Genomic DNA, 17140 nt, shown 5'->3' with positions numbered 1-17140 from the left:
TCAGATCATATATTTAGATGCTGCTCTTTCACAAAACAAATCTGGTGTGTGGTAAATAATAGTATTTTATCTCCCTCTGAATTTGAAAATAACCAAAAAGAGTGGTGGGAAAAAAATTCACGAAGATGATTGTAAATATATGTATATATATATATATATATATATATATATATATATATATATATTTATTTATTTATTTATCTCCCTCGGCTCGTGAGGCTCGCCAGTTGGCTCGAATATATATATATATATATATATATATATTTGATATTTAATATATTTAATAAAATTATAGAAAATAATATATAATAAAAATATTTTAATTATTAATTATTATAATTCTTAATTTTTTAAATTTAAAATAATTTTTTATATAATTTTTAGCTTTATAAAATATTTTTTCTCAAAATCGAGCTCGAGCTCAAGGTTCTGGCTCGAACCGAGCTCGAGCCTGGTACTATTTGGCTCGACTCGGCTCAGATCCACCCCTACTCTCTGGGCATCTCCTCAATAAACACTATTGAGGCATGGGCGGCGTGGGAAGGCTCATAACTTGGCCTCAAACTTCAAGGATTCGAAAATTACTATTGAAGGGGACTCAAAGTTGGTCATCTCCTGCCTCACTAATAGGTCCTCTGGAACCTTAGGTCTATTATTCAGGATTGTGTGCAGATCGGGGATCGACTCGTGGGAGAGATGAGATATAAACATGTCTTTAGAGAGGTGAATCAAGTATTTTACTAGATTGCAAATCAAGCTCACTCGAATTTGGGTTTCTTTTTCCTCAACGTTTGTAATTTACCTAGCTCTCTAATCGCTATTTGTAAGCTTGTGTAGCACAATTTGGTTCTATAAAAAAAATTAAGTAAAATCAACTATGCTGACGTCTTTTGTCCAGAGTTCTGGTCTGATGAGTGATATCAGCTTCTATCAAGGCAAATCTGTGCCCACATTGCTCTAACAGCCTTTTGCAAACCTTGTATTAGGAATATCTTCCCGTGAAATGAAGTACACAAATATGGAGATATTCTCAATGCAAGCAGTAAAAGCTGCTCGAAACTGAAGCTAAACTGGGCCTTGGCCTAATGAGTGCTCAAAAGGCGGTTCATGCGAATTTGCGCACGGGGTTTTTGAGAGTTCTGGCTGCATACTGTAAAAAAGTATCAGACCCGTGCATGCAATGCCGGAAAGTATATTTCTTGTACTTTTAAAATCTACTTAGAAAAAATAGTATTTTCATCTAGGTAGTGGTAAGAAATTAAACCATTTGGGTCAAATAGGCCAATCCATGTTGACACAATTAAATAATAAAATAGAAAAATATGTAAAATGAAAATATAGAAATTAAAAAATGGAAACATTTTTAACATCATATATTTGACATATTGAACAATAATAAGTAAGATAGACAATATTAAAAAACCGACCCGGAGGCTGACCCACTTTTGCCTTTTGGGTCATAGGTTATAGTTCGACTGTCAAGGTCAAACAAGTCAAACTACTCTGCATCAACACTATGTGTGTGTAAAAATGCATATTTTATCAATATATAGTATAATTATGTTTTATATATATCATAGTTATGTTTTACATATATTTTATAATTATGTTTTACATATATTACATATAATATGTGTATTATGTTACATTTATTTATGTTTTTTAATTCTGTTTTAAATTTTTTATTTATACAAAATATTAAAAATTACAATTTCCGGACAAAAAAGTTTTTTTTCCTCAAAACTAGCAAGGCAAGGCACATAATGCCCTTAGGACATATATATCTTGAAAAGTTACTCAAAAAAAAAAAAAGAAAAAAGATAAGCCCAATTGGACATTAGAGTGCAAAGTTATGGTTTCCAAAAGTTTGCACATAATTAATTGTGTAACCTGCGACTTGGTTACTAGGTCGAACAAGCCAATGGTTGAATTGCCCAAGTTAGATGTTTTTAACTAAAAGGGGGGGTTCAACAAAACCAAATCTACAATCAAGGCCAAATGACAGTTCGAATGGTTCAATTGGGCAAGTCAACAAGTTGGAAACATTGATTATAAATAAGAAATGTTTTTATTAATGATAGAAATGAAATGTAAAATTTAAAACCAATTGGAAGTAAAACTATTTTCCTATTATCTCTCATTAAATTTCATATCTAAGGTATATTCTCTTATTAAATCCTATATTTAAGATATACCTTTCTCCTCATTAAATTCTACTAATTAAATCCATAAAATTAATTTTAATAATATAAAAATAAATAATTTGATAACAAAACCATTTTTTCTCTCTCGGTGGTGGGTAAGCAATTCAACCAATTGGGGTCAAATCCATTAATAAATAATGCCATAATTAAATAATACAAATTAAAATAAATAAAATATATAATACAAACAAATAAAAAGAATTGGGTACATTAATATTGTATATTCATTATACTGAACAAAATAAGTATGAAATGTAGAAAGTATTTTTGTAAATGATGAAATGGAATGCCAAAATTAAAATCAACCTAGAAATGAAAATGATGTCATAGTGAAATAATAAATTTTTAAAAAATAAAAAATACAAAGAATCCCAAAATTAAATGTTATACATAAGATATAATTTTATCAATAATGGAAATGTAATACAAAAACTATTTTTCTTTTTGGGTCATGGGTTAGTGGTTTGGGTCAAATGAATTAATCGATGATATAATAGTTAAATAATAAATATTTAAAAAATAATAAAAAGGTACAAGTAATCAAAAGAATATATAAAAGAATATATATTAATTATGTATTTCAAAACATTTCTAATGTTATACAATCATCATATTAAGTAAAAATATTTGTTAAAATAAAAATTATTTTTATTTAAGACAGAAATGAAATACAAAATTCAGTAGTAGTATTAGTAGTAGTAGTAGTAGTAACCATCATCATCATCATCATCATCATCATCATCATCATCATCATCATCATCATCATCATCATCATAATAATAATAATAATAACAATAATAATAATAATAATAATAATAATAATAATAGTAATAATAATAATAATAGTAATAATAATAATAATAATAATAATAATAATAATAATTGTTATTGTAATTTAAAATTTCTGCAGGTGTACATTTAGTACAAGTATTTAAGTTTATTTTTAACCATATCATTACTTTTATTAATTTTCAAATTCTATCCTAACTATGATATATCTAAAATTAAAGGGGTGTGCTAGAACATGATTGGTTTTGTTTTTGAAAGACAAATCAATTGACACATCAACAAACTTATATCATTTTTTGCTGACATGGCACTTGATTTTATTTTCAGAAACAAAACCGACCTTGTTGATGAATGATAAACACCCCCTTAGAGCATCCACAGAGTTTGACTGATCCATAAAGTGATGAATGATCATATCATCCTGTGTTTCACTGTTGGAAGCATTTTCAATTATCATAATTAATTTAATGGCAATTTGTGGTTAGGGATGCAAACGGATCAGATCGGATTCGAATTCAATGTATATTCAAATATGCTCGACACTATTTATGTCGGATCCGATTCGATCCGAAGATCCAATCAGATCTGATAGGACTCGATTCGAATTCGAATCCTATTGGTAAGTCGAATCTTCGAATCTGATCTGAGTCAATTTGTTTTCTTTAAAAAATAATAAATTATTAAAAGAAAAATAAAATATACTAATTTATATAAAGTAAAAACAAAAAATATAAGTATTTTTTAATTATTCTCATCATATATATACATGTTTTTTATAAAAAAATAAATAATATAGCAAATTTATAAAATATAATATAAAAATATATTTATAAATAAAAAATAACATATATATATATGTATTATATATTTATATTTATAAGTATATAATATATTGGATCGGATCTTCTTGGATCAAATAGGGGTGATTTGAATCCAAATCCAATTCCGATCTGATCCAAAGATCCAAATAGGGGTGATCCAAATTCTACCAAATAGGATCGGATCATGATCCGATCCATTTGCACCCTATTTATGGTAGTAGTACCTTAGGTTATTTGTAGAGAATATTTGAAAAGTCCCGTCTTCCCGATGATTTTGGACTCAACTGTCCCAACACACTTCCAACATAGTCATTTCCATTACATCTCAGACATGGTAGGTCCCCAATATTTTTTTTTGCGTCTACACATATCAGACGTTGTAGGTTCCAGTCTTATGGTGAGATAATGCATGTAAAGATCATATTGGAACGTATTGGAATTGTTTATGGGAACAGATATGGTCTCCAAGATGTGAGATCAATATTGGAGAAACTAAAGGCTTTTCTGTGGCTTGGCTGGGTTACGATCTCCTACACAGAGTAAAAAAATTAACCAGTCCCTTTATGAACTTAAATAATCGGGTTAGAATTGAATTGGGATTTGTTCCTTACAGAACACTTTCCATATTGACTATACAGTCACATCCCATCATGTATTGTGAACATCTTCTATGATTAATAACATACAAGTATAGAAGATATTCCTGATGTACAACTGATACATGCTGTAAGGTTAGTGTAAGGAGCGCTCTGTGAGAGCAGATTTGAACTCCTTAGAATTGGTAAGCCATAACTGAGTTTTTGTGTCAGGTTTGAATTGAGGTGAATCCCTGTTGAACATGATCAATTGATATTGACATTGCAGCATTTAAATATGGCTCATTTATTAATACACCCCTATAATTTAAAAGCTAAAGTGGCTCAGATCTCATGCAAGTAGAAGCTATGCATGCATGGCATCTAACTGCACATTTGGAATATCTTCCATACATGAGAAATATTCACAATGTGCAATTGCATACATATGCTTTCAGACACTTGGGAACTGCTACCCACATTCCTACCCAGGGAGCACCATCGTCATGAATGATAAATATTCCCAATGCGCAACTGTAATGCCTCGTAGGTAGAGATGTGGAAACAGCAAGTGAGTAGTAAATCCAAAGCCACTTTCAGAATAGACTTATTCATGGGCCAATTCAAGCTGGGTTTTACCTTTTCATTAACATAAAAATCGTTTTGGGGTCTAGTTATTGGGTCGAATGGTCCAATTGTCTGGTCTGAACGAAAAACCTGCTATGACAAGAAAATAAAAGAAATAAAAAAATAAAAAAAAAGACTAAAAACTATTGTTCGGATTGACAGTTCAACTGCATATATTAACAGTTTACTGACCAAATCAATAATTTTTTGCCAAAAAACAGTTCTCGAGTAAAACTGAATCGGTTTTGAAAAGAATTCGAGATTAGACTAGTGTATATATACCAAGCTTATTTGAGAAATATCATCCCTGACCTGAAAAATAGTTGAGCTTGGTGCAGTAGTGCTTATAGGCTAGCCTTAGACCCAGCACGAGTCGGGCCTAAAACTATGTCCAAACCCGATAAAGAACGTGCCGCACCGGTTCAGTCCGTCGGGTTATTCGGTACATGAACAGGTCTACCTACTCAGAGTGTGTAGAGTTTGTTTGCAAGATATCCCGTCTCTCTGGCCCGGGGAGCTAGATGGCAGGTAGACGTTTAACCAGCACGGACGGTGGGTTACGCGTGCGAATGGTTGTTGAGACTTGAGATGCGTAAAACTGTCTACGGAGCTTGAAATTCACGTCTATCTCAAGTCAATCAATTTCATCAACTCTCTCTCTCTCTCTCTCTCTCTCTCAATTGAGATTCACGTCAATTGGTTGCCAACGCCCTAGATCACTGCCATGGCTGTAGCATCTCCAACTAAGGAGAAGAGCGAACCTTCTCAGTCAGTGGAGCCTCTCCTTTCTTCTCCGTTGCCTTCGAAACCGGCTTCAGACGCCGGTTCTGAAACCTCGTCGGTTGGCATCGGTGATCCCTCCGATCGTAACGAGCAATCCGATTCGTCGGCTAACAGTCGTAAAGATATTGAAGTCCAGGTATTATCAATTCTTCTCTACCAAGATTTCTATTGTTTGTTTTTTTGCTGGTTTAGATTGATTCTGTGATCAGTAGTGTCAAAGACATTTAAATTTCAAAATAATTTAGTTTCTTAGTTGGAAATATGACAGTTTATTGGTTTGAATGCTTATTTTCGTGAAGTGTGTGTTGTTACAGTCTGCGGCATCTTTAAGAAGCGAGGAGTATCGGCAACTGTTTCGTCTTCCACCTGAGGAAGTAAGTGGCTTAAGTTTGCTTTTTTGGGCAATTTTTGAAATATTGAAGCTCTTGTTATTTATGTTACTTACATTCTGGACTAGTTGAAATATGAGGGCTCCTTGGACTTGTTTCTCATGCATAATTGTGAGAATAACGAGAAACTAATCTTGATTGAATTAATTCTTAGCAAAGTCGAGTCCATTGTGTAGAGGGAAATTTGTTGAGTGTGAGGATGAGATTATGAACGACAAAAATGATTGCGTTTACTATTGATCTTGTATATGATGAATTTAGTTAAAATGTCCATACACCATTTAGTGGTCAAGTCAAAACCAATGAAATTCCTGTAGTAACTTCTTTTTTTTTCCTTTTTCTCTCGACCATTTCTTTCTTTCTTTTTTTTTTTTTTTGTGGGGGGGGGGGGGGGGGTTGGGGAGGAGGGGGCATGAAGAAAATCGTAGAGGGTTATACCAATAAAAAAAGATCAAGGAGAATTATGACAATTGATGTGGGCTATCTTATCTTTTATTTTCCAATCAGCAAGAAAGAAGGAAATGTTACCAAAAGAATACGGCTTGAAAGAAAATATGTAAAAAGCTCCCTATCAGAATGAGTCTATCATGAATGAAATTCCAAAGCCTCAGAAATCAATTCCAGGCATTCTAGTCCAGCCAGAATAGAATTCAACAAGCAGATAATCTCTGACGTCTATCTCTCACCTACCCACCTAGATAAAATAATTTAGTTCCTCACCCCTAATGGAATTTCACGACCCAATCCTACTTCCAAGGGCTGATTGCTGGTTCTGTTTCCTACTCCTTTCTGGACAAAAAGATTTGGCTCTCTCTGGTCCCTCCCAGAATTTCCTTCGTTATTTGGAAAGTTGCTTGTGGCAAGATAAACACTTGATGATCATATCCAGAGAAAAAGAAAGGGGCAGCTATATGTTTCCCCTCATGCCTGTGTTGTATGCCTTCAGGATGGAGAATCTATTAGCCATCTCCTCATTAATTGCCAAGTGGCTCATGGTTTATGGCAATATTTTCAGGACCTGATTTTCTCATTCAATAGCAGAATAGCAAGCTTGGAAAAAGAGGCAGCCTCTACTGAAAGGAGGTAATTCATGTGGTTATGTGGTGCATTTGGGAAGTGCAGACCAAAAGAATATTTGAGAATAAATGCACATCATTAAAAAACCTGAGAAGACGTGCTGTGGATCAATTCTTGGATGCTGACTCACAGGTCCTTCAATGGCTTCAGTTTTGCTGACTTAGACAGTAACCTTTTGGAGATTTTGCAATCATCCCCTGCTGCTGACCAGATCAGCCCTCCTCTGTCTCCAAGACCCCCCAACACCATTATTCTGCACTTTGATGGCAGCCTAAGAAGATATCAAGAGAATCTTCATGGTTCTGGACACTGCAGGTGTCATTTTAGGTCCAGATGACAACTTGATCTGGACATTTAGCGGTCCTGTTTGGCTGTTCCAGCAGCTGATGTTCCAGAGGCTATGTTAAAAGCTCCTTTGAAGGGTCTCCAAATAGAAAAATCTATGAGAGTTGAACCCATTTTAGTAGGTGATCCCAGGATTGTTATTGGTTGGACTAACTTGACTTGGACTGAAACTTGGAGGTTCTCTCATCTTGTTCATGAAGTAGCAGATATTACATCTACTATAAACTGCAGGTTTAGTTGGATTCCAAGAAACCTAAATGAGGTTACAGATTTTTTAGCGCAATATGGGATGGGAAGGGATCTATTGTATAGTGCAAACAGATAACTTTTTGACTGATTGGGATTATTCTTTTTGCTGCTGTGCTTACTTCACAAAAGTGTAAGAAAAGTGAAAGAAAAAGGAAAAGAAGTAAAGAGAAAACAGTAGAGGAGAGGTAGAAGAAAAGAGAGAACAGCAAGGAGAAGTTGAACTAGAACTCTCCTCATTGTCGACCCAGTATGTATTACTATTCATTAAATGCTGAAATTACAAAAATGCCCCTAGACCAGTAAGATTGATATAGGAGAGAAAATAAGAACTACAAGATGACAAGTATGCCCCTGTCGACTAATTCTAACACTCCCCTTCAAGCTGGAGCATTATGTCATAAAGTTTCAGCTTGTTACAAATATAATCCATCCTTGAACGACCCAAAGTTTTGGTTAAGATATCAACTACTTAGTCTTCTGACTTGATATAAGGAGTAATAATATCACCACTTGTCACTTTCTTATAAAATGATAATCAACTTCAATATGTTTAGTTTTTTCATGAAACATTGGGTTGGAGGCAATATTTGTTGCAGTTTGGTTGTCATAGAACAATTTAATGCATTGATGAACTAGGAAACTCATTTCCTAAAGAAGATGCTTTAACCAAACCAACTCACAATAGCATGGACCATTGCCTTGTATTCAGCTTCAATACTACTCCTAGCAACCACACATTGCTTCTTGCTCTTCCAAGTGACAAGGTTCCCATGCAAGGAGGTACAATAACCTGTACTAGGCTTCCTACCTGTTGAATAACTTAGTTTTATTTTCAGTTTAGTGCCGCAAGGGCACATTTGTAATTACACCTCTTTTTATTTCTGAATGGTTGCCCTAGTATAAATATTAAAAAGGTTGGCACCGCCAGCTGGATTTTCCCTCTCTCCAATCTCTTTTATCTTTTCTCTTTTCTCCTTCTTCTCTTCTCACCATTCTGGGATCGTACTGCCTCTTCACCAAGAAAACATGGTATCTGAGCGGCAGATCCAATCTTATGAGCAGGGCGAACTGTGTGCTTCTTCCTTCAACTTCTATATTTGTCTATTCGGATCAAAGGAAAAAGGTCTCTGGTGGACGTGTGAGGGAGCTTACTGCGATTTTTTTTTCTCTCTTGGTTGTGAGCCCAGAAATCATCAAGGGTAGGGAAGCTGAATGCTGTGAGGTTTTCTTTTCTTCTTTATTCCTCAGCTTTGTGGATCGAACTGATCCTTTTGTACACAGGTGAGTGGGTTATGTCGGTCTAATGACCTGTGGCTGGTGTGAGAGTGTCTTCTCTCAATGTATGTGGATCGAGTGATCCTTCTTATGCCCTGAAAGGTGGGCTGTTTAGGTCTGCAGATCAGTAACTGCTATGACAGCAGTTTGTTTCCTTCTTCAGTTCATATTGAACCTAAATTTCTGTGTGAAAAGTTGATGAGTTATTGCTGGAGGGACTGGTCAGACCTGTTTTTTGATATGTTTTGCACATCTGAACTGGTTTAGTAGGGCTGAAATTTGAGAACAAGTAATGGTGTGTGATCAGTTTTGATTATTCTGTGTGAGTACATGTTTTTTTTTTTTTTTTTTTTTTGTGCCCAGAATTGTGGCTGAACTAAGACTTCAACTTGTTTGACTGTACTCTGAGTCTGAACTGAACTGAGAACTTGTTCTCTAGGTGGATTGTGACTGAACTGAAATCAGGTTCTATGTCTTCTGAGGATTCTGGTATGTCTGGTGTGACCTCTAGTCAGAGTGGGATGAGTGGAGGTTTTGACATGAGTTTCTCCATGGCTGTGATTCCCTTTGATGGCCTCAATTACCTAGAATGGTCAAGGGGAATCAAGCTCTACATAACTGCAAGGGGAAAAGTGGGGTATATCAATGGTAGAATCAGAGAACCCCAGTCTGGAGGCATAGAACATGATAGGTGGGACCAAGAAAACAGTATGGTGATGTCATGGCTGTTATTGTCTATGCTGTCACAAGTGAGAAAGACCTTCATGTGGGCAGAAAGAACTCATGAGATATGGGAGCAGGCAAAATCTACATATTCAGAACAATGACATTATGCCAAAATATATCAGTTGCAGGCTGACTCCTCAACTTGTAAGCAGGGGGAGAGGAGTCTTTCTGTCTACTATTCAGACTTGAATTCTATTTGGAAGGAACTAGATCATTATTAGAATATAAACTAGAAATGTGATGTAAATGCCAAAGCATACAAGTCTCCGGTTTCCCAGCAACGAGTGTTTGCTTTTCTGTTAGGGCTGAATTCCACATATGAATCTATCAGGGTTCAGATATTGGGGAGTAAAGATCTCCCATCAATACAAGAAGTATATGCTCTAGTACAATCAGAAGAGAGCAGACGGAATGTGATGAATAATCCTAAGGGAGAGCAGATTGCATTAGTAGCTAAAGGGAGTGCTACTACGGGGGGTGGTAATTCCTTCAAGAAGAGTGACTTCCAGAAGAAAGTTGATGACAAAGATAAACTATGGTGTACACATTGTCAGAAGTCTAGACATACTCGGGAGACATGTTGGGAGCTTCATGGGAAGCCAAAGTGGGCTCAGGAACTGAGTAAAAAGCCGGACAGAATAAGAAGCCAGGACAACAAGGTTAGAGGAAGTTTAATGCATCAAACTTAGCCTCTCAAGAGCCTCAATCATCTACCACTACTATGAGTCCTTCTATGATTGATCCCAAGAAAGATATCATTAATTCTTTCCGTGACCATTTGGAGCTGTATAGGAGGGCAATCTGCTAGATGGATTCTGCTTCTCCCCCCTCGACTTCCTTTGCATCTGTCCATTTAGGTAACGGTAACTCTGCTACAGCTTTTCATGTGCCCTCTCATCCCTTAGACTCTCCTTGGATAATAGATTCTGGAGCCTCAAACCATATGACGGGTTAGTCCAATTGTTTTCAATCTTATCATCTATTATCTGGTCAGGATAAGGTGAGACTTGCTGATGGTTCTTTCTCCACCATAGCTGGCAAGGAACCATCTCCCTTCCCCTTGGACTCACCCTTTTTGATGTTCTACATGTTCCTAAACTACCCATAAATTTGTTCTCTGTTAGTAGTATAACAAATTCGTTAAACTGCTCATTAACCTTTTTTCCTTCCTCTTGTATGATGCAGGATTTGGCCTCGGGGAAGATGATTGGTAGAGGTCATATTGGTAGATGGTCTTTACATGCTAGAGAATAAAGTTAGTCTTGTGGCTATTTAGTCTAAGAGTCCAGGACCTATCTCCTACTCATGGTAAACTTGATCCTCGTACCATTCCCTATGTATTCTTGGGTTATCCTTCTTCCCAAAAAGGTTATTAATGCTTTGACCCCATTTCTAAGAAGTACTATGTCTCTATAGATGTGTCTTTCTTTGAAAGTGACCCTTTTTTCCCGGTTTCTCCTCAGGGGGAGAGTAAGGTGGAGGAGAAACCAATTCAGGTTCTCCCCCCTTTGCTTGACCCTCTCCATTTCGTGTTTTTTGTCGTCGCAAGGGCCAGCTAAATTCAAGAGCTATGGAGCAACTTGAAACTGTACCACCAACATCATCAGATTCACTGGAGACGGATCATATCCAAATAGTTACTACCATTCCTATTGATGTTTTTGATCCTCTTTCCATTGATACTTCATCTGTCAATGACCTAGACATCCCCATTACTAAAGGGAAGGGAGTTAGGTCTTGTACCACCAAGTATCCTATTTCCCATTTGGTTTCCTATGAGAACACCTCACCCTCTTTTCGTGCTTTCATTTCTTTCATTGACAGTGTCCCTATCCCTAAAAATGTGGCAGAAGCTCTCTTAGTTCTTGAACGGATAGATGCAATGAAAGAAGAGAGATAAATGCCCTACATAAAAATGGTATGTGGGAATTAGTGGATCTTTCTGAGGGTAAGGAACTGGTAGGGTGCAAGTAGGTGTTCACAGTGAAGCACAAGGTTGACAACACAATAGAAAGGTACGAGGCTAGGTTGGTGGCAAAAGGGTTTACCTAGGCATATGGTGTAGATTATGTAGAGACTTTTGCCCCAATAGCCAAGATGAACTCTATTAGAGTCTTGTTCTCCATTGCGGCAAATCTTGATTGGGATCTTCATCAGGTAGACATTAAAAATGCCTTCCTGAATGGACCTTGAGGAAGAGGTGTACATGGTACAACCTCATGGCTTTGAAATTTAGAGGCTAAAGGATTTCTTAGCCACTCAATTTGAGGTGAAGGATCTAGGTCCCCTTCAGTATTTCCTTGGAATTGAAGTGGCCCGCTCACAGTAGTCGATCAAGACTATAGTCAGTCTTGAATTCCAAAAGATTTCAGATTGAGAAAAGTAGAAGAAAGAGGGAGAAGAAAGGAGAAGAAAGCAGAAGTACACAAGGGTTTTGAAAGGAGGGACAGATCGAATAAATCTGCCGCCGCCACTCTCTCAATATTTATAGATTATGTTCACTAAATGTAGGAAAGGGCAGAATTGCCCTAAATGCTTACATGGCAAATAAAACAAATAATAAACTGAAATAACAAGTTGTTTAAGATAACTACCAACTAACACTGACATAACTAACAAAGGTTACATGTGCTGTCATACGAACACAGTGGGGACCACAGCCGTGGGGCCCACATCAGTGTTCTCTACACTCCCCCTCAAGTTGGGAATAGATATTTGTGATTCCCAACTTGAATAGGTCTGCCTCTAACTTCTTCCTTGGAACAGCCTTGGTGAGAAGATCTGCGAGCTACATGTTGGAGGTGATATACGGGAGACACACTTCTTGTGATGAGACCCTTTCTCTGACAAAATGTCGATCAACTTCGACATGTTTAGTTCTGTCATGCTGCACCGGATTGTGAGCTATATTAATAACCGCTTGATTATCACAATACAACATCAAGGGCTTCTCATAATCAATACCTAACTCTTCAAGTAGTGATTTCAACCATAGGATTTCAGCCACTCCATTAGCCATTGACTTGTATTCAGCTTTGGCACTAGAGCGAGAAACACTTTGTTTCTTACTCCTCCAAGAGACAAGGTTATCTCCTACAAGGGCACAATATCCAGAGGTAGACCTCCTGTCATCAGCACTCCCAGCCCAATCAGCATCTGTATAGACCTCCACCTTCATGTGATTATTGTTCTTGAACAGTATACCTCTACCTGGGCATCTCTTCAAGTATGCTAATATTCTCTCAGTAGCAAGAAGATGAGTAGTTCTAGGGGAATGCATGTACTAGCTGACAACACTGATTGCATAACTGATATCTGGCCATGTGAGGCTGAGATATAGGAGCTTTCCAACCAACCATTGGAACATAACTTTGTCTTCAAGAGGCTCTCCACCCTCTGCACTGATCTTGTGATTCTGTTCAATGGGTGTATCGGCAGGCTTGACACCTAACTTTCTAGTTTCCGCCAACAGATCTAGAACATACTTCCTTTGAGAGATAAAGATCCCCTGTTTAGATCTAGCAACCTCAATACCCAAAAAATATCGTAGTGCACCAAGATCTTTCACCTCAAACTCTTGATGAAGGAGCTGTTTGAGGGACTCAATCTCACTATTATTATTCCCTGTCACTACAATATCATCCACATATACAGCAAGCAAGGTCAAAGAAGAGTTCACTCTTTTAACGAACAGTGTATGATCTGACTGGGCCTGTACATGGCCGAATTTTCCAAGGGCTAGTCTGAATCTATCAAACCAAGCTCTAGGGGACTGCTTTAATCCATACAATGCCTTATTCAGTCGGCAAACCTTCTTACCTGTCTCAGTATCATAGAATCCAGGGGGCAACTGCATGTAGACCTCTTCCTGTAAGTCTCCATTCAGAAAGGCATTTTTAACGTCCATCTGGAAAAGGGCCAAGAGTAACTTGCTGCAAGGGCTAATAGAACTCGAATAGTGGTCATCTTGGCTACTAGGGCAAAAGTCTCCAAATAGTCTATACCATAAGTCTGAGTAAACCCTTTTGCAACCAACCGGGCTTTGTACCTTTCAATGGATCAACATTATGTTTCACAGTAAATACCCATCTACATCCAACTGGCTTCTTTTCTTTGGGTAGGTCAACTAGCTCCCAAGTATTATTTTTCAAAAGGGCATCCATTTCAACTTTCATTGCATCTTTCCACTCTGGAACTGATAAGGCTTCTTGCACTGGCCTGGACTGCTGATGACCGAGATCAACCTGCCTGCATCGCCTGTGATAGACTTTCAACTTCTGATCCCTCTGACAACCCTCACCATTACAGCTTTCATCACTCAATGGAATGGGTAAAGGAACAACCTCAGATGAGTTAACCCCACTCTCACTGCGCTCCCCCTGAGGAAAAAGACCCAAATTCTCACCACTCTCCCCCTAAGGAGAAACCCTAGGATAATAGGGTGCCTCCTCAAAGAAGGTGACATCCATCGAGACAAATCTCCTCCCTGAAACAGGATCATAGCATCAATAACCCTTTTGAGTTTGTGCATAATTGAGAAAAATGCATTTGGAGGCCTTAGGGTCAAATTTGGAATGATGAGGTCCAAGAAGCTGAAGAAAACAGGTACAACCAAAGGTTTTAAGAGGAACAGTAAACAACTCCTCGTCTGGGTATAGAAGGGTAAACAGAGGCTTCATATCAAGAACCCGTGAAGGAACCCGATTAATGAGATACACTACCGTGAGGATAGCATCACCCCAGAAACGGATAGGCACATTGGAGGTAAACATAATGCTTCTAACCACCTCCAAAATGTGCCTATTCTTCCTCTCAGCAACCCCATTCTGCTGTGGTGTATGAGAACAAGTGCTCTGGTGAATAACCCCATGATCGAGTAGATAAGAGGCCAGTGGCTTGGCAAAGTATTCTTTTGCATTATCAGATCGGAGGACTTTGATTTTGACCCCAAACTGCGTTAAAATCATCTGATAAAAGTTTTGGGTCAGAGCGGGAACCTCATCTCGAGAACGCATAAGGTAGACCCAAGAAAAACGGGTATAGTCATCAACAAACAACAGAAAATATCTGTACTCACCCATAGAAGGGATGTGATACGGCCCCCAAACATCGGTATGCACAATATCAAAAGAATTACTACTTCTTTTATTACTCAAGGAATAAGATGTTCTACAATGTTTGGCAAGCTCACAACTCTCACATCTCAAATTTGACATCTCAACAGACTCAAATAAAGTAGGAAACAAACTCTTCAAAGACCGAAAAGATAAATGACCTAACCGATTATGCCAGAGCATAACTGGAATCACAGGCTGAGAAACAAAAGACTTCTTATCCACAGGCACTTTCCAATGAGAACTCTCTCCAAGCAGATAGATCCCATTCGTCTCATGGCCAGTCCCAATCACCTTCCTCGTCTCCAAGTCCTGAAAAACACATCGGTCAGGGAAAAATGTTACTGAACAATTATGATGTTTTGTAATACTACTGACTGAAAGCAAATTAGTATCAAGTTTAGGAACATGCAAGACTGAGGATAAAGAGATAGTATCAGATAACTTGATGTCACCCTTGCCAGAAATGGGAACAAGAGAGCCATTAGCAATGGATACTTTATTTCTACCAGAAGATAAGTAGTAAGTAGTGAACAGTGATGGAAAGCTAGTCATATGGTCAGATGCACCTGAGTCTATTACCCAACAATGTTCAGTGTTACCTGGAGCTGAAGCATGGTAAGCTGAGGCCCGAGTACCTGAATGAGAAAATGCTGATGTGGCAGGGGCTAATGGTGACTGAGATGATTGAGCTGAATTCCCAACCTCCTTTTCCAACTGTATTAGGGCAGCCCGAACAGCAGCTAAGGTATCTAGGGGTGTGCCTTTTGTGCTCGACGAGGATGCAGGATCAGTATTCACAGCCATATGAGCATTACCCCATTTATTCGTCAGTTTTGCTAGGACTAAATGAGGGTGCAACTTCCAACATGTATCTTTCGTATGCTTGAGTTTCTTGCAATGTTCACATACTAGATCCCGTTTATCTTCCTTCTTCATGTCCCTTTCTGTATCACCCCCAAACTTAGGTTTAATTGCTGCCAGAGCTGGGGGGAAGGGCTGATGTTGCATCATAACCTTTCTCCTGATCTCTTCACTATGCACCAGGGAGTAGGCTTGAGATAGGGTCACACTATTTCTTGTTAGTATCTGCTGTCTCACAATGTCATAATCTGAATTCAGGCCAACCAGAAATTCAAACACCCTATTGGTCGCGACTTGCTTTCTATGGGTCTGTGCATCTTTTGGACTTTCCCACTCAAGAGTCTCCAGATGGTCAATTTCATGCCATAGAGATTTCAAGGTAGAGAAATAAACAGAGACTGGTTTCTCTCCTTGTTTAAGGTTATTCACCTCACACTTCAGTTCATAGGCTCTAGCAACATTAAGGGGTTGGGAGTAGGTCTCTTTCATGACATCCCATATCTCCTTGGCTATCTTTGCCAACAAGTAACTTCGGCTGATATGTGGCTGCATAGAGTTGCACAACCATGTCATAACCAAGTAGTTCTCTTGAACTCACTTGGTATACATTGGGTCCTCCTTGGAAGGTTCTTTCACATCTCCCAATAGGTAGCTAAGTTTTCCCCTTCCCCCAATAGCCATCATGGCTGATTGGGCCCATTCCAAGTAATTGGATCCGTCAAATCTTACAGTCGTAATCTGAAACGCAGTCTCAGACATACTACCAGAATTGCTGTTCCCAAAACCACCTTCTCCCTGATTTTTGAACTCCATTCTTGGTAAAGAATCAGTAGTTAAGAACTATTAGGGTTATTGCAATAAAAAACAGCACTTAAACAACTGATCACAATCAAAAATCTGTATAAAATCAGTTCAGATCTGATCTGAAACCAATCAGCAATCAGAATATAAGCAGTCCGATAACAGTTCTCACCCCCAAAACAGGCTCAGAAGCCAAAACAGATCTGAAAACCACTTAGAAAGCAATCTATAATGCTGAAGCAGAATTAGGGTTTTAATCGTAGGGTTAGGAAAACCTTTGTGAGAACATAAACAGTGCTCAGCCGCACCTTCCAAAAGAATTCACAGTCAAGTCTAGCCGTAGGGTTAATGATAAACCCTAAAAAAAAACTGATCACCTTTGAGAAAAAATAGGAGAGTTCGGCCTCTCCTCCTAGATAGGTCCAACCTATCTTGACTGACAGCAATCTCAAGGGAAAAATAAAGACTTACCCAGAAAACTCTGATCGCTACCTTCAATCG

General features: G+C 37.8%; 1 protein-coding gene across 4 annotated transcripts in view; it reads left to right on the top strand.

Annotated features, from left to right (window-relative positions):
• Positions 1 to 5491: 5491 nt before the first annotated feature.
• VAD1 (GRAM domain family protein) overlaps positions 5492 to 17140 on the top strand; it is a 44741-nt gene continuing 33092 nt past the window's right edge. For 2 of the 4 annotated variants that reach the window (XM_019199949.2, XM_010277141.3), the window contains exons 1-2: positions 5602 to 5935; positions 6099 to 6173. In XM_019199949.2, the coding sequence (XP_019055494.1) occupies positions 5741 to 5935; positions 6099 to 6173 (270 nt within the window). In that variant the 5' untranslated portion in view covers positions 5602 to 5740. Of the gene's footprint in view, positions 5936 to 6098; positions 6174 to 17140 lie in introns of all 4 variants that reach the window. The other 2 variants (XM_010277142.3, XM_088895861.1) reach the window with 2 other exon arrangements.

The sequence above is a fragment of the Nelumbo nucifera genome, chromosome 1 (genome assembly GCF_055504915.1).
Source record: "Nelumbo nucifera cultivar China Antique chromosome 1, China Antique-T2T, whole genome shotgun sequence".
Taxonomy (NCBI): Eukaryota; Viridiplantae; Streptophyta; class Magnoliopsida; order Proteales; family Nelumbonaceae; genus Nelumbo; species Nelumbo nucifera.
Note: the sequence above shows the minus strand (reverse complement) of the source record. Positions and strands in the feature narration are given on the sequence as shown.